Consider the following 18,404-nt stretch of genomic DNA (forward strand, 5'->3'; position numbering starts at 1 on the left):
GTCCGTGGGCCTCCTGCCCGGGCTGCGGTGCGGGTCCGCTGGTAACGTCCCGTCCCGAAATACGAGGCGAAAACCGGGCCTTTCGGCATTTCGCCGTGCAAACGAACCTGCCCCGATTCCGGTTTGTCGCTCTACATGGCACCGGCGGTGCAGCCCCGTCCCGGCGCGGCGGTGGGTGAATCACGGGCCTGTGGTTCCTCGCAGGTACTTGGCGGGAAACATGCCGAAGGTAACGCTGAACGGCATCACGGTGGATTTCCCCTTCCAGCCCTACGAGTGCCAGGAAGCCTACATGGCCAAGGTGCTCGAGTGCCTGCAGAAGGTGAGTGCCGCCTCTTTTGGTTCGCGTACGAATGGCGTTTCATTTATAACTGTAAAAAATCTCTAAGAAGAGGTTGTCACAATTCAAATAGTAAGTTTGCAGACGACACCAAGTTGGGCGGGTATGTTGATCTGCTGGAGGGTCGGAAGGCTCTGCAGAGGGATCTGGACAGGCTGGATCGATGGGCTGAGGCCAATTGTATGAGGTTCAACAAGGCCAAGTGCCGGGTTCTACACTTGGGTCACAACAACCCCATGCAACGCTACAGGCTTGGGGAAGAGTGGCTGGAAAGCTGCCTGGCGGGAAAGGACCTGGGGGTGTTGATTAACAGCCGGCTGAATACGAGCCGGCAGTGTGCCCAGGTGGCCAAGAAGGCCAACGGCATCCTGGCCTGTGTCAGAAGCAGTGTGGGCAGCAGGAGTAGGGAGGTGATCGTGCCCCTGTACTCGGCGCTGGTGAGGCCGCACCTCGAATCCTGTGTTTAGTTTTGGGCCCCTCACTACAAGAAGGACATTGAGGTGCTGGAGCGTGTCCAGAGAAGGGCGACGGAGCTGGTGAGGGGTCTGGAGCACAAGTCTGATGGGGAGCGGCTGAGGGAGCTGGGGGTGTTCAGTCTGGAGAAGAGGAGGCTGAGGGGAGACCTCATCGCTCTCTACGACTGCCTGAAAGGGGGTTGTGGTGAGGTGGGTGTTGGTCTCTTCTCCCAAGTGACAAGTGAAGGACAAGAGGAAATGGCCTCAAGTTGCACCAGGGGAGGTTCAGGCTGGATATTAGGAAAAATGTCTTTCCTGAGAGAGTGGTGAAGCACTGGAAGAGGCTGCCCAGGGAGGTGGTGGAGTCACCATCACTGGAGGGGTTCAAGGAACGTGTGGACGTGGCACTGCAGGACATGGTTTAGTGGGCATGGTGGGGTTGGGGTGATGGTTGGACTTGATGATCTTACAGGTCTTGTCTAACCTTAATGATCCTGTGATTCTTTGAATTCAAGCTTACTTTTTGTTGTTTGTATCCCGCCTTTTCCAATTCTTCTCTGACCTTCTTTTACTTGTATTTTTATTTTACTATATAGTTATTAAAAACCCAGGAGCGTGCAAGTGGCAGTCAGTAAAGATGTAGGTAGAATGTTTCTGCATAACTCGGGAAAAGGAAGAAAAGCTGAGCAAGTAGTCCATGTGTTCATGCAGTCTGTCCTTAGATATCTGGGGTTTGGTTTTGCGTTGTTAGTCCTTGGACTATTAGTGTAATTCATCATTTTATCTACAATAGGATAATCTTACTGAATGAATGTCAAATACGGAAATGGTCTTTAGAATAGTTATCTTTGTTCTGGAGTTGGTTAACAGATCTCCATGGTCCCCGTTCTTCACAGAGATCAAACAAGCTTATTGTGGAAGCGTTGGCTTCCATGTGGCTCAGAATTCCTCCATGTCACGGGCAATGGCTTGGTTCCTGCTTGGTACCTCCTCGTTTTAAAGTAAAAGTGTTGTAAGCCTATTATAAATTCTTTCAGTACAGTTGAACAGGAATTATCACGGCACTGCAAGCTCAGCTGCTAGTTTTTCTGCAACTTGTAGTATTGTTATGCACTTCAAAATTGTACCATCCAGTAGGACTAGGTGTTTAACAGTGCTTGGAAAATTTTCTGCCTAAACTATGATGGGGGATATAGTCTTAATTCTAAAGGGAACTGGCGGTCTGTAATCTGAGAGTCACTTTCTGGTTTTTTGCAATAACGTCTAATATTTTCAGGTATTTTATGCTGAAATGCGATGCATTGTATTTGCTCTAAAAGTGGAGAATTCCTCTGCTGACTAGAGGATAGTAGTTGGCTCTGGGTTTTAGATTGAGCCTCGCTAAGTTGATTAAAGGGTCTTACAAGTAGTGCATTTATAACAACCTTATGTAGGGTATGTCTGTGTTTCTGTTGTATGGTAGAGTTCACCGGGTAGTGATTGCTTTTTTTACTGAGGAAATGCAGTACTGCACAAAGACCTGTTCTAGTTGAATCTCCAAATTGCTCATTTTTTGCCTTTTTATTTTATTTCTCTTCAATAAAGAAGGTAAATGGCATTTTGGAGAGCCCTACAGGCACGGGAAAGACCCTCTGCCTGCTGTGTTCCACTCTGGCTTGGCGGGAACACTTTAAAGATACTATCTCAGCCCGCAAAATTGCACAGCGTATGAACGGAGTGGAACTCTTTCCTGAGAGACCGGTGTCATCCTGGGGCAACGCTGCCACAGATGCTGATATCCCAAGTAAGTACTGTGATTCTTATGCGCAGTAGGGGCGACAGAGGAGTGTTAACGAACGCTTGCTTTTATCTATCTTTTGTAATAAGTATGTGATTATAAAAGTCATGGAGCCGTTGTTTAGCAGCTGAAGCACAGTTTCACCATTTTATAGATTTTAAAGGTGTTTTACATATTTTTAATTTTTCTTAGAACATTAGAAACTCATTTAGCTCATTTTGTGTGTGTGAATAGATGACAACATTTCTTGCTGTCTCTACAAGGCAAGCTGTTACCATAGTACCAGCTGGGAAAGGAGGCTAATAATATCTCTAGTTCTTCTTTCCATGCCAATAATGTTTTTCTGCTTTTTTCTCATCTATTTGGCAGCTTATTACACTGACATTCCTAAAATAATTTATGCCTCCAGAACTCACTCACAACTTACGCAGGTCATTAGCGAATTAAAGAACACAGTCTACAGGTAAATATGATTTAGGATAATGTTCCTATTCAAAGAAAAGGTGGAGAAACCCATCTTATTTAGTTATTGTTTGTATTTATGTGGGTGAATGTATAAAAAATGATATCCAGTGAAATGTAGTTCTCTTAGTGTGCATGTATAGAACCGGAGTTTCTTTGTTGTTGGGTTTGGGTTTTTTCATACTTCACAGCTGCTTTTCCTTTGCGCTGCTTTTCCTTTGCGCTGCTTTTCCTTTGCGCTGCTTTTCCTTTGCGCTGCTTTTCCTTTGCGCTGCTTTTCCTTTGCGCTGCTTTTCCTTTGCGCTGCTTTTCCTTTGCGCTGCTTTTCCTTTGCGCTGCTTTTCCTTTGCGCTGCTTTTCCTTTGCGCTGCTTTTCCTTTGCGCTGCTTTTCCGCAGTGGGAAGCCGTTACAAAGTTGAATTCCTTAGGCAGATGTAAATCTATGAAGAACTTTGCAGTTTTGCTATACCAATGTCTGTCACAGTTTTCAGCTGTTGACACGCTGGTGTGTTGACCGAGCTCTTTGTGCAGGTAGTAATCATTCCTTTATATGTTTCTTGTAAAGATACAGCCTTGTCATAAGCAAAAAAAGTATTGCAGATGTTTGTAGGGCATTAGTTCTTGTCACAACCTTACTCTAAAAAGCACAGCCAGCTTGGAATAGCCTGTAATAGATGACAGGTCCCAGCTTATTTGCCTGAACTGTCGTAAGAGAACCCAGATTTTGTAGTGGGTGATGTAAGCTGCCACTCATTACCTCCTGCTGTAAACTGCTGCTTATCACCACCCACTGCTGCCAGTACCATAAAGTCAAATAGCATATACAGCTGTTACAAACAGACTAACTTACTGTTTCTGATTCTGACCCTTATTTTGGGCTCATCTGTTTCTCCTGAACATTTCGCTTTTGATACATGATACCCAACCTAGGCATGTACAACTGTGTTCTTTTTGCTTGCCTTATTTTTAACATCAGTTTTGTGTATTCTGTTTGAACAGGCCGAAGATATGTGTTTTGGGTTCCAGAGAGCAGCTTTGCATCAATCCCGAAGTGAAGCGACAGGAGAGCAACCACATGCAGGTGAGAACAGAGCCTTGAAAGCATGCACAGTGAGAACACAGAGGGTTTTTGTTTTGGCGTATGGTGTGTAATTCGTAACTCCGACATTGTTTAACTGCTGGAGGCTGTAGGGAAAGATAGTAGTTCTAAACGTGTTTTGAGGGACTTCTAGTTTCTAGTTTTGTGAGCGCAAAACTTAATTCAGAGTGTCTGGTAGCATTTTCCATCCGGAGAAGGATGTCATTGTGTAGAACATGAGAATTAATCGTTTGCAGTTTACTTTCTGATCTGCCACTGAAGTGTTTTTCGAGAGCAACAATAATTTCCAAATAGTGGTCAGTGATTGATTTACCTGTTACTTTTACAAGTAACATCAAAGATTACTGTTTTGAAGTATTAGTGGCAAGATAGAACAAAATTTCCTCTGAGCATCTGAGTGTTCTGTGCTGCATAAAAGAGAGCCTAACTTTTAAGGTGGACAGAGGGACATATGATTTTAAAACTGAAGAAGTGTGATTAGCATTTATTCATGAGCTGGTGTTACAGAAAACTAATAGCTCTTCACCCCTTAACGCGCTTTTCAGTGCTTGACAAGCTGTGCTGCTCTTGGCTAAAATATATGGTATTTTACAGATCTACATGTGCCGAATGAAAGTGATGGCTCGTGCTTGTCATTTCTACAACAATGTGGAGGGTGAGTTTGGCTGTGGAAGTAAAGCCCTATTTTTTTTGGAGAGGGAGAGATTTGCTAGGCAGGTAGAGAAGTTTGGAAGAGTTGGCAGAATATGCCTGTGCAGGTGTTTTGCTCTGTGTTAATGTCTTTCAAGAATGAAATGTTAGGAAGTGGATGAGCGTGATGATCAGGGTAACAACGAATCTTGGTGTGGTACCTTTACCTAAGCTTGTGGTTGTAATGTGATTTTTCACAGAAAAGAGCACAGAGAAAGAACTGATTGAATCAATCATGGATATCGAAGACTTAGTTAAAAATGGAAACAAGCACAGGTAAATGATCCCCTCTGACCTTCCTCCCCCTTACTTGTGAAAACAGTGAAAACTATTTCTCTGCTCGTTTTTATTAATAACTTGGTATGAACTTGGCATGCACTAAAATAGCAGAACAATCATGAGAGCAAAGTGGAGTGGCTACATATGTTGCAGAGACAGCTTCCAAGAAAAGCGTGCGTGCTGTAAAGCCTTAACTTCTGTTACTGCATCATACAGCAATTTGTTTCAATCCTTATTTGTGTAAAGACTGAATTGGATCAGAGTTGGGCTCACCAATGTTTTATTTCTCGCTTGAGCAGAGGCTGCCAATCTCATCTGACATGACAAATGATACTGCAGTTTTGTATCAGATCTAAGAGGATGAGGTGACTGATTTGTTGAGATAAAATAGTCTAGTGCAGCATTTACTTCTAGCCTAAAGGGGTGAAATGATAATGCAGTAATGAATGCCACTCTTTCTCCTTTAATTTCTTTTTTGTTTTGTTTTGTTGAGCTGCGCAGCTAGGTACTGTTTTCTACACTTCTTTTTACTTGTGTTGTGTGAATAGAGCTAGCCATCTGCCCTAAAATTAAACATGCCAGTTTCAACTGCTTAAGAAGTTGATCAGAAACCCTTGAAAGTATGAAACATAGTACATGAATGTACTCTTAATATTTCTGCAAGTATTACTTTATAGTTTGTACTACGTTTGGTTTTTTTTTAAACAGAGCTTGTCCTTATTATCTCTCGCGAAGCCTGAAGCAGCAAGCAGATATTATTTTTATGCCTTACAACTATTTACTAGACTCGAAGGTAACATATCTTTGCTTTTAAATGCAATTGTTCTTCTATTTATCTTATATTGGCTTTTAGTGGATAAGCTGTGAAGAACTGATGCACAGCAAGCGAATGCATTATGTGGTATACTTCAAAACTAATCACAACCCACTTCAAGTTCAGAACCACAGAGGGTGCCCTTTTGTGTTTTTCTCTGTAAAGTTCTTCTTTCCCACAGTTAAGAAATACTTTCGGTTTTCTTTTTTTCTTTGAGGTCTTGCTATTTTTGTAGAATTAGCTTTGTAGAATGTGATGCCTTGTTGTTTGGTGATATTCACCTCCTGAACACAAATCTTCAGTCACATATTATGCAGTATTTTTGTGTGCGTTCTGAGACATTTTTGTTTCTGCAGCCAACCACTTGATTTCTAGAATAAGGAAACTTTTTTGGTAGAGATTGGACATGTCTCTTGGAAATAATCGCTGACTTTGTTAAAAAAAAAAAAAACAAACAAAAAAAAAACACTGTTGCAATAAGTTGTCCATATTTCGTGGATAGAAAATGAAACCTTTGAAAACTCTGAGGAAACAAATCTGCTGACATCTTCATGCACCTTGGAGTAATTAATGAATTATAGTACAAGCCAGATTACATTCCACTGCTACAAAAGGCAAAAAGACCAAATGTTTCGTAAATTAAAAAATAAAATAAAATTTAAAAAATCTCTGACCATCTTAAGCAAAGAAGCATTGTGAAATTAAGTTAGGTGATCTGGTACTGTCGGGAGTGTTTTCAGAACATCCACTTCTTGTAAAGACGACACAAGCATAAATATGTAAAAACAAGGCAAATCCCCCTGCTTTGCACCCCACTCCTCCCGGATCCCTATCGGCAAAAATAGCAACTGAAATTAATTCTGGTAAACTTGTGTATCCTAGTGTGGTACAACTGGTATTTTTTTTCTTTATTACAATGTAAGTTGTAACCTCCATAAACTTCTACGTGATGCATTTTATCACCTTCATTTCCAGAGAAAATGATTCTGTGGTTTATATATTAGGTGGCTACAGCGATCACTTGCTGTTTTCTAAAAAAAAAAATGTATTCAAAATACATGAAAGCCCCAATCTGTCTCATGAACTAATTTCTCTATATTTCTCTGGGATGTTTTTGTCCACTCCTTCATTCTCTTCATCTTTTAGAGCCGGAGAGCGCACAACTTAGACCTGAAGGGGACTGTGGTAATACTTGATGAAGCTCACAATGTGGTAAGTTGTTTCTGGTCTGTTGCCATTTTTCAAACTTCACCCAAAGAGAAAACCAGACCAGTGCCCTATTATAAACAGTCTGTAAAATCTGTACTCAGCTATTTCAGTTGTTAATGTTCATTATCATGAATATTTCTTGTTTCCGTGACAGTTAAAGCTTTGTAGTTTAATTAATGGTCCTTTGACACTACTGTGATTTTCTACAAGGTGATAGTTTCTTCCTGAAGGGTGGATCTCCAAATTTATGAGGGCGCTCATTTTCTTGTTTGGAGAGTTCTCTTCCATGGTGTAAGAAATCGTGAAAGACCCATTCTTGCATCAGCTGTCCCAGTGCAGTAGATGGCAAATGTGACTTGTAATATTTCCAAGTCTTCACTCACACAGGAAAAAAAAAAAAAATATGTTGCATTATGAGATCTTCCTCTTAGATGGCTTGAAACTGCAGCCCTTTGCCTAAATAATTAAATGCAAAGGAACACTTGAAATATGTCCCTTTTTTCTGCCACATGAACAACCTCCCAGTGGGATTTCTGCTAAACAGCTGCAAAGTTTTATTTTCTGATTGCATGTTCTTCTTTCAATAAACAGGCCGCCGGAGGGTGTGCTGTGTTTGACTAGAGGTAGTTGCAGAGTTGTGTCCTGTATGTGCTTCCTTCGTCAAAACATCTTCTTTTCTGTTGAAAAATGGGTGGAAATCCAGTCATAGTTGTTTGGATTTTGGTGGTTTTCCCCCTTTGTAGTGTTTTAAAAATATTAATTGATGCCTGCATGCAGAAATTAACCAGCTGTTCTAGAATTACTCGTGTTGCAAAATTTGTCATCAGACAGCATGCTACTTGGCAACTGAGTGGGAGAAACAAAAGGATGTCAAGAAAAATCTATTATCAGCAACACTAAGAACACAGAGGAGGGAGGTGACACCTATTAAAAACAAAAGGGATCTTAATGATGACAGTGATTTGCTACTAGCTGGGAATGGTAGAATGTTGATAATGCGAAAGAGGCAAAATCTGATCTACATTTTAGAAAAAAGGGTGCCTAGTAATAGTCAGAGTCTTCAGGTGTTTGTAACATGTCCTCTGGCTTGAGCAGGAGATCAGAAATGAAATCAGGCCTGGTCATCTGGACTTTATCATCTATGAAATTGCCTGAGCAAATAGCACACTGAACAGTTCAAATAATGCTTCCGTTCCTTATATTTTAGGAGAAGTTGTGTGAGGAGTCATCTTCTTTTGACTTGACACCCTATGATTTGGCTTCGGCAATGGATGCTATAAATGTTGTACTGGAAGAACAAGCCAAAGTGGTTCAACAGAATGAAATAAATGCTGAGTTCAATATGGAGATGGCCAATTCAGGTGTGTTGACAACCACAAACCACTGTTTCACTGGGATTATAGGAAGCTACTACCAAGAACTGAAAAGTAACTTTTCCTAACAGTTTTCGGGACATTTACTCTCACTAGTAGATAAATTATTGTTAATTAGTAATCGCTGCTAGACAAACATGAAAAGACTTGGCCAAACCAATGTGGCATGAGGGGTCATGAAGGAGAACAGTGAGTGGAATAAAGAAGATGTCTTTCCATGTACACAGTTCTAGCCTTCATATCTGTAATTTCTGAAAAGCCATAAAGAAACTGGGAATGAAACAGACATGAAACATCCTCTTTGAAATCTTTCCTTTCTTCAACAGGACTGAACATGGAACTTGAAGATATAGCAAAGATAAAGAGTAAGGTTATTTTTTGTGTTGTTGAAAATTGTTGTTGAAACAGTTTTGAAAGGTCAACAACTATAAATCAGGTTCATGTAGCATTTCTGTAGACTTTGCTCATAACTGAGAAATTCATGGAAGTTTAAGTTGTCTCTTTTTTTTTTTTTTGTGGAATGTTTAGTTACAGTTTTTTCCCAAGAAGATGAGAGATTTGGCAGATGAATGCATTGCTTCCTTCTTAGCTAGAAGTTCCCTTGTTTGCTAATCTTGCCAGCATGCTGGAATTGTATTAGTTGCACCATTCTGCTGTAAGAACATGATGCTACTTAAAGTTAACAACATGAGACATCTCAAGCTGTTGCTTACAAACAAGAACAACTTTCCCTCTCTGTAGAGAAGAGTTTAATGTTTAGCTGGCAACTTAAGCTTCATTTAAGAATTGAAGTCATAGATGTTCTTAAAGTTGAATACGAATATTTAGAGATGGTATCTAGGAAATTGTTTTTGATCATTTTGATTTGTTTACAGAATCAAGAAAACAGCTAGGTTGCTGTCTTTGGTAACAGCCTTTGTAATAAAGTATATTTGAAAAAGAGGCTTAAGTGTGTCCCAGAAGCGAGTTTCTGCAAACCCTAACTTTTTTCTCTCTTGACTCTCTTAAAGAAATTCTTCTTCAGCTAGAAAGTGCTATTGATGCAGTGAAGCTGCCACCGAATGACAGTGGAGTCACCAAAGAGGGAAGGTAAATCTTTTCTTGCTAATGTGTTTACATGTTAAAAGTACAGCAAATTCTAGACCCAGGTGAAACTGGGTCAGCTGTTAGGATTGGTAGCAGCTGTTAGGATTGGTACTACTATTCTGGTTTCTGGGAATAGTATTTATTCAAGGTGTTGGGTTTCCTTAAATCCCCTGTGTGTAATAATCATTATTTCTGGTGGAACTCCCTCTTAAAGAGTTTCAAGAGTGGAAAATCCTATGTTGTGTGTATGCCTATCGGGTACTCTGAGCTGGAAGAAGCTCCCCACTGTGCTGCTTTCAATTTCGCGTCATGATTTAAACAGAGGTCCTAGTGCTGCAGTGATTTGGTTTAAGGTACCTCAGAGCTCTGTAAGTCTATTTCTAAACTAATGCATATTCTATGTTATAAAAAAATAATGGAAATCGTATGTAAATCTATTTCTAAATTAATACATATTGTATGTTGTGGAGAAATGATGGAAAATGTGAAGGGTGTGGTCAGTATGCTTTCTGTCTTGTCAATATTGTCTGCAGTCTTTATAAGGAAATACTTATTTTTATTCCTGTAAATTTTTCTTTCTCATGGAGACAAGAATATGTTTTGCTACTAGATGGTGAAATTGTTGTTATAAAAGAGTAACAGTAATTGTGTCCATGTGATTTTTTACCGTGTTGACCCATTTGTGCTTTTTTTTTTCTAAATTGCAGCTACATCTTTGATCTGTTTGCAGAAGCCCAAATAACATTCCAGACCAAATCCTCACTCTTGGAGTCACTAGAGCAGATTTTACAGTTTCTTTCAGGCTGTAAGTGTAAATTTGTTAGTTGTTTTACTCAAGACTTTTCTCTGCAGTGTAAGTAATTGGAAGTTTGCATTGTTTGGGGAGAGGAGGAGAAAGGCTTCTTTGTTTAGATTTAAATCAGAAAGTTTTTAAAAGCTAAAATCTGACCCTGAGGACCTGTGTCTTTTTATTAAGACTTGCTGTGAGATCCTCTGCTGGGAAACATGTTTTATGTCTGTTCATGCAACAGAACTAGTTTTAGGAACAGCTTTTTGTCAAAACCTGAGTGTGTACCAACATATGTGTGTACGTACATGTGCACACATAGAGGATTTTTGCACACAACGCTATTTTTCTCCAAAACCAGAAGGATTCTGGGGTGGAGCTTGTTGACATTTTGCTGATGGTGCTTTTAGTGTCTTGAGTTCTTCCCTGGTTGTGGAGTTATGAAACCGGAGTGTTGGGAATCGCATAATGTGTGATTTTTATTTTTTTTTCTCCTTGATTTAGCAAGCTTCTGTTCTACTGCCTATCAGCATCTCGTTCTTAATTTGCCCTTCTGCAAAGAAAAATCTCCAACTTCTACGTGAGCTAAGAAAATGATTTAGTTAGTTCTTACTAGCAGACTCTCCGGTAAAGGCATTGAAGAGGGCAAGCCTACTCTGTGGAGACTAGAATACAGACTGTCAGATCTGCAAGTGCATCCCTTGAGAACGCATCTATCCTTCCTTTTTTTTCCCCCAGCATCTTTCTCCTTTTAGGCTGTTTGCATTCGGGCTTAGCAGGTGCATCTGTTTATCATTTCCGTGGTCAAATTCTCATCATCATTGTATTTTGTATGTTCTTTTAACTGCTCCTCTGTAAAGCACACTAGAAGCTTGGAGGTGATTGTAAAGGGCTATTTATAGCTATAGCAAAGGTTATTTTTGTCTCTCTGCAACACGGGGTAGTCAGTTTTCTATTCTTTTTTTCATGAGACTAATAGTGGTTGTGTGAGCTTTTGAAAAAGTAACCAAACAGTTCAAGCATGCTTATCTTTGTTTTAATTATCTCCTTTCCAATTTTTAATGTAGAGGAGCTGTAAGAAGTTTATGTAATCGTCTCAGCTTCCCAACGTGTCAGAGACATGAAACTTCCTTTGGAATGCCAGTTTTACATTTCTCCTTGTGTCTTGAATAATGATGAAAAACTTGAAATAATTTATTTGTTTCAGATAATATTTTCAAGTCATCATATTCAGGGTGTTGTGCTGTTCAAAAAAGATATGGCTATATGCAAATGGATGTATATTTGTGTTGTAAAAGTAATTGTGTGTTATTCTTTCTAGGTACTGGGATATTTGTCAATACATCTGGATTGCATAAGCTCTCAGATATTATCCAGGTAAATCATTAACGCTGCTTCTATATATGTCTGAAGAATAGAAGAGTTGGTTTGAAAAATGTGGAAAGACATTGGGTCCATTTTATTCTTGATTGTGTGTACACTTGTGCAGCGATGGAAGTCTATGGGTTTTTGAGGAGAAAGCTGCTGCCTAATGGGATGGTCTACTTTCATTTTTACCCAGGTTGTTCTTTTACAGTTTTGATGTCCCTTTTTGGAGATGCTTGATTTAAATTTGTCTGGATTTAGCCTCCACCAGGTGGAGCTGGGTTATTGAGCTGTTTACTTTCTAGCAGCAATGTTTGGGAATATGAGCCCTTCTCATGAAATAATAGCACAGGCTCAGGAGAAAAAGCAAACAAAAGGTAATTTAACTGTTTTTTTTTTCCATTCAATTATTAAATTAAGGCATCTGTAAAATAAAAACCTTTTTAGCGCCACAGGAACTGAATGTGACACTTGTGGGTATCCACACGGTGCTGTCAGTTCTCTCCCTGTTGTGCACTTGCAAAACATTGGTTATGAAAAACCTGGGCCCCATAAAATTAGAAGGTACAGTGGGCCAGTGGCATGAGATTCAATTTCTAGCTTCCCTCTGAAGTTGACCAAAGCTCTAATATTCTTGAGTGATACTCAAAAAGGGGATAATGTTTGGACAGCTTAAAGTTCAAACAAAATAGCATCTTAGCCATAGTGTTACGTATTGGAAAATCTGCTGACGCGTGGGATTAAGTTCACTATATTCCTAGAATTTGGTGATTTCAGAGCATCATCTTGGCCTGAGTTACTGAGAGTCAGGTTGAATTAGCCCTTTTCCTGACAGTGAAATAAGACCTTTACTTCCCAAATACTTGTGGGTGTTTTTTGGATCAAAAAGATCTTTCCTCCCATCTTTAGTAGGTGGGTGATAATGATGGCATTTTAATGTGTGTTAATCATTGCTTTTTTGTCTTGGTTTAATGATCTTTTTTTCTTTCTTTTTCCAATTAAAAATGGTAATTCGGCCACTGATGCAAGAAATTCCATGACGTTAAAGTCTGTCATTGCTGGCAATGTTCAGTCGCTTGGTAGTTCTCTCATTTTGTTCTACTGACTGGTAGCCTGCCTAATAGATTAGCTGCCAGACTTTTTCAGAAATCCTTGACATCATAGATCTTTCTTCTGGAAAATGTGCTGTTTACAAGCGTAATCTATGTATACAGGAAGCACAGGAGTGTCAAAAAAGTGATGAAATAATGGGAACACAGGTAGGAGGAGAGTAAAATCTATCTAAGAGCAAAGATGAGAAAGAGGACAGCAATTTACATAACCTGAAAAGTTAATGACTTCTGTGTCCAGCTCTGCATTTGGCAAGAGCAAATGAACTCTCTTTTCCTTCCTCAATATTCTTGCTTATTTCAAGAACACTTGTTAGAAGGTTTGTAATGAAGTTCTTTTCTGTCTGGGTGCGGTACCAACTATGTACTTCAGTTTTCCCTTTTTGCTGAAGGATTTATAACATTCCCACTTACATGTCCCCTTGGCTGAGATTATTACTGTTCAGAGGTTTTAGTGTCCCTTTTGAGTAAACTAGGAGGGATTAAATCATGTAGATTTGAATTTAGCCATGTTCTCTAAAAGTCCTATCCTGAGTCTTGGATTTTATTTATTTATTTTGAATGACATGGCTCAGGTCTATTTTGTCATGTGTACCAAAATCTACTGTCAACATTCAGGTTGTCTTCCTGCTGATTGCTGGAAAATCTTACACAGAGGAACTGTGAATTCTTCAGTATTGTTGCTTTTCACCTAAGAATTTACTTGCTATTTTAGCTTAATTGTGAATCCTCCTCTTCTAGAATTGGAGTTCAATAGAAAAGGATACTCTTTATAATTTAGAATTTTCCTAAAAAACATTATTAGGTGCTTGAAGGAGAAGAGTCAGCTCAAGTTGACACAGTAATTCCTATAGATAGTTCATCTTTCTTACTTAATTCTGTGCTTGCTTTGTCTAGTAGTAGTGTGTGAAGCCATGTTGCACCTGTTATGTTGGTGGAGAGCAACATACATGTCCAAAAGGACACCACAAAATAACACCCCGTGTACCGCTAAAAATGAAGAAATGTACTCAAACTTTGCAGACCGTCTAGCTGTATTTTGAATGGTCCTGGGAGGTTTGCAATACTGAACTCATCGAATGCCTGGATGTTTGTGAGGGTGTAGTCGCAGTGGCACACACAGTATTTTGTTTTTGTAGCAGTGGTTCAACAAAAGCTCTAGGTATGTTCTGATACAGTAGTAGCAATTTGTGTACACTGATACCACAATGATTTGGAAGGTGAGAGTCGCTGTTCTGTGGGGAGAGTGAGGTGTGCTTGATTTAACTTAGTTTCCCAGGGTTTCAAAGCTGAGAAACGAGAAGATTCTGAAGTAGAAGCCAGGTCTCCTGATCCCAGTGCCCACAGCCCACAGATTAACATGTGCTGCAGGACTGGGGATAACGGTCTGTGTGTGCTCTTTTAGCTGGGGACAGAGGAAAGGTGATTTAAATTGGAAGAGCAGTCTTTTGCTGAAAGCTGAGATCCCTTCGCTGCTGCTGAGGACATGCACATGGGTGGTAATTGCAAATCACCTGCCACGTGATAGTTTGTTATCTTGAGATATTTTCAGGTAGGACTAGGTCACAGCATCTTCGTTGGTTAAACACAGTGCTTTCTTGTTACAGAGCCTTGTCTTTAAGACATAATTTGTAACCAGCTTGTTTTTATTAATAATAAATTTTTTTCTTCCTTTTAGAAGAACACTTATTAATCTTTTTTGTACACTCTATCTTTGGCTATTTTTCAGAAGTTAATATTTCCAGGAATTGAACTTTTTTTTCTTTTGACTGGTGGAGAACATCTATCTTGTTGCAACTAGCTGATACTCTTGTGAGCTTGGATAATTCCTTTTAAATGTATGAAGAAATCTTGTTTAGAAAAATTAACAGAAGTTATAAATATTTGAGAACCACAGCTGTTTTCACTGAAGTTGCACTGGAATGCCATATGTTTGAAAAAGCATCACCCTTAGTCATAAGACAACACATACAGAAAAGAGGAAGAAGCATAACTCTGTGCAGAAGAGCTGGTAGAACCTTTTAATTTAATATATGGACAACTAGATATGATTACAACTTGATTTTTTTTTTTTTCCTAAGCAGATTGTTATTAGTGTAGGGTATCATGACTGAAATTTTAAACTAAGGGAATTCGAAAAGTTATTTTACACTCAGTTGTGACCCTGCGATCTCATGAACATGTAGTGTGTTTATGTTTATCCACAGCCAGAAGTCATGAACAGTGTGACGGATAATAATACTGTCATTTGTATAGTTTGAATATGTTTAGATACTGGCTTGCATTTTTTTTGAACAATGAGAAAGCCATGTGGTTAGCAGGAATTGCCTGTAAAAAATGTATTTATTCAAGATTGTCTGTCTTTATTTAGTAACAGGAGCAAGGAGATATATTTAAGGTTGTCACAGCAGTAACTTTTGTGGAGCTACTTCTCAGTGCAAAGATACATTAGGGATTTTGTTGGGAACAGTTGTTAAATCTTTCCATTTGTTTACATCCATTTTCCAGACAGTATTCAACATCGATCCTCCAGAAAGCACAACAGGTTTCATGCCACATCAGTCGATATCTAAATATTATAAGGTATGGGATGCTTTGTGTTCTACATTTTTCCTCACTGGCATTTAATGTCTGTGCTCAGTGTATCCAAGACTCAGAAGGATGTGGACAGTATAGCAAATGTTGATGTTGATTACAGGGAAGATATGTAAGTTCTTCCAGAAAAACCCCAAACAAACAACAAAACACCAAAGGAACTGTGGTTAGTTTAGGTTCCAAGGAAGAAGGGGAGTTACACAGTAATTTTTAAAGAAACTCTAAAATGAAATTAGGAAAGTGCAGCAAATGTGAATTCATGTGTTCTTCAAATAATCTGTTGTCTTGACTTTAGTTTAGCCTGTTACCAAGCAAGTACAGTAAAGCCACTGAACCTCCCACCCTCAAGTCCTTATAATTTATTTAGAGTTTGGGACTTATGGGCTGTAATGCTATAATGAATTTTAGGAACAGATCTTTTTTTAGATAAAGGTAAGTTTTCGTATGTTAAGACTTCATACTATTTTTGTTGCCAAATGAAGCAAGTCTTTCTAACACAGTAATATTTCTTTTTTCTAGTCTGTGTGTTTATTCTGGTGGACAATACCCAAGTGACTGGGTTCTTTTTCTCTGCCCAGGGCAGCCCATGAAAAGCTGCTCCCATAAACTAAGCCAAAATGGCTGGTTAAATGGTGATATGCTGCTATGCTCCTTCTTGAACACATTATGAAAGACTGGAAACAAAATAGAAAAGACAGACAGGAAGTAATATGACTACTAACACTGTAAAAGTGACACTAATTCCGTTAACTACCCTTAATATGGGCTAGCTTTTTTGAGGGATGAAGTGCAAGTTCGTTTCTGTAGCCATCTCTAGAAATGTTTCTGTTATTTTCCTTCAGGTACATATTCATCTGGATAACAGTAATCAGAAGAAGAAACAAAGGACAGATCTCTGGAATTCATCATCTGCAAAAAAACAAGGTACAGGACTTGGTCTTGGGGAGGCTCAGGCAAAAGCTGGATTGAAAACTACTCAACTGCTCCTTTCTGATTCAAATAAGAGAAAACAATTGAAGACATCCCAATCTACACTACTTTGCATTTGTGAACAGGGAGTCCTCTGGCAAATATTGCAATGTCATTGTAGGATTTTGAGTGAAATACCACCTATGTTATCTTAAATGTTAAAAATGACCCTGAGGAATGAAAGGCTGAACAGAATAACTCAACGAGGGCACGCTCCAGATCTGTCTATATGCAAAACATTTTTTAAACCCAAATGGCATAGTAGTGTTCCTCATAGAGCTGGGAAGTCTTAAGTGTGTGATTAGTATGCCTTGTTGCCGTGATCCAAGTTAAAACCATCAGTAGATGTGGGATTGGGGAAGATACTTTTTTTTTTTCCCTCCACTCAGTTAGCAGAGAACCAGCAGCTGTTTTGGTTGTAAGGTGGTTTTTTTTGTCATCTTCTGTAAGGTGAAGAGCCTTGGAGCATTAGTGTTGCCCCAGAGCTCTCTTTCTCTAGAGCAGGGTAGGTTTTTAAGGCTTTGGGACTTTGTCTGAAGAATTCTAGGATTGTTTGAGGGTGTTCCTTTGCAGTTTTATGTTTTCAAGTAGAGCTCCATTGTGGATATGATGAGTCGAGGAGGTGCTTTTCACTTTTATAGTTACTTCTGAAGGGAAGGTGACATAAGCAATCTCAATATAAAACACTCTTGTACCAGTGCTGCTTTGTGCACTGCTGGAGTTCTTCTAGGGCAATTATCCTAGTGAAAGAAAATCATCTCCATTATGGAATGGTTGCTTGTATTGGTGTAGAGAAAATCTTCACACCAGCCCAAGAATGGGAAACCCTCCTTCAGGACTGACGTTGAGGTTTATGAAATGTTCTGTTATGCTTGTATCAGCTATGTTTTCTGTATAACTGTGTTGTGTTAAACACAAAATGAGTGTTGCTAAGGCTGTAGCTACCTTTTACAAGAAGGAGATTTCATGTACAGCTGTGATACTGAAAATGTGTGCCAAAAGTGTTATAAGAGTAAATTCCGTTAAAGTTCTTAATCTCTTGAAATTACTCATATATAGTGGAGGAGTTATAATTGGTTGGCTGAAGCTCTGTCATAAAAGTTGATGTGATGTGCCAGAGAAATGACACTTGAGAATGTGAATTCTTAGCCAGGAAATGCCATGCCAGGTAACAGCCTCAGGGCACTGTTACCTTCTCTGAGATGTGACCTTTTTTTGAGCAACTTCCTAAGTTCTTCAGGGCATGTTGTCACTTCTTGATAGTTTCAGCCTCAACTGTACTTTCCAGTCCTTCTTGTTCAACTGAGATTTCTCCCTCTCCTTGTCTCTCTCCTCCCACCTTTTTTGTTCCTTATGTTCTGCATAACTTGGTATCACAACCGTGCTTCAAAGCAACTTATTTAGGAGAAAAGAAACTTGGCTTCTGAATCAAAGGCTTATCCTAAGGCTTCTATAAAGCAGCACTGAGCTTGGCTTTGTTGGACTTCAACATTCATTCTTTCTGATGTCTTTCTTTATTTTTTAATAAATACAGTTAGGTGGAAAACAAAACATTTTCTAATTAGAGAAGACAGAACTAGATCCCTTTACCCTAAGCCACCTTAATAGAATGCTCTCCAAGGATCTTTGTAAATATCTTGCCTCATAACTATTACTTAATTACTCAGTTGAATGCTCTTGAGAATGTAAGTATTTGTTTCACAGAAGTCCTTTTCTTAAGGACAAAAGTAACATTTTTCAAAGAATGAGTTTCCACGAATTTCGTGGTTTTACACGACGTCCACTTAAGTGCTTCCACAAATTAAGTTCTGTTCTGTTGCTGAACAGAAGCATGCTGTTTGATAATCTGCAAATACTGTTTTCCTGAGATATTGCTCAATTGGAGTTTGAAGTTACAGGAATAATTCTAAGTAGATTTTGTTAAATAAGTGTGTAGGAAAAGGCTAATAGAAAGACTTTAGGTTTATTGCATAATTTGGAGGATTTATATACAAA

General features: G+C 39.2%; 1 protein-coding gene across 1 annotated transcript in view; it reads left to right on the forward strand.

The window, feature by feature from the left end:
• Window positions 1–220: 220 nt before the first annotated feature.
• Window positions 221–18,404, forward strand: part of RTEL1 (regulator of telomere elongation helicase 1) — a 50,072-nt gene continuing 31,888 nt past the window's right edge. The window contains exons 1-15 of the mRNA XM_059827058.1: window positions 221–322; window positions 2,380–2,578; window positions 2,942–3,035; window positions 4,034–4,115; window positions 4,728–4,788; window positions 5,024–5,099; window positions 5,811–5,895; window positions 7,063–7,128; window positions 8,333–8,486; window positions 8,825–8,863; window positions 9,509–9,587; window positions 10,292–10,389; window positions 11,693–11,748; window positions 15,354–15,428; window positions 16,283–16,364. Coding sequence (XP_059683041.1) covers window positions 221–322; window positions 2,380–2,578; window positions 2,942–3,035; window positions 4,034–4,115; window positions 4,728–4,788; window positions 5,024–5,099; window positions 5,811–5,895; window positions 7,063–7,128; window positions 8,333–8,486; window positions 8,825–8,863; window positions 9,509–9,587; window positions 10,292–10,389; window positions 11,693–11,748; window positions 15,354–15,428; window positions 16,283–16,364 — 1,348 coding nt within the window. The remainder of the gene's footprint in view (window positions 323–2,379; window positions 2,579–2,941; window positions 3,036–4,033; window positions 4,116–4,727; window positions 4,789–5,023; window positions 5,100–5,810; window positions 5,896–7,062; window positions 7,129–8,332; window positions 8,487–8,824; window positions 8,864–9,508; window positions 9,588–10,291; window positions 10,390–11,692; window positions 11,749–15,353; window positions 15,429–16,282; window positions 16,365–18,404) is intronic.

Source organism: Gavia stellata, chromosome 20 (assembly GCF_030936135.1).
Source record: "Gavia stellata isolate bGavSte3 chromosome 20, bGavSte3.hap2, whole genome shotgun sequence".
Taxonomy (NCBI): domain Eukaryota; kingdom Metazoa; phylum Chordata; class Aves; order Gaviiformes; family Gaviidae; genus Gavia; species Gavia stellata.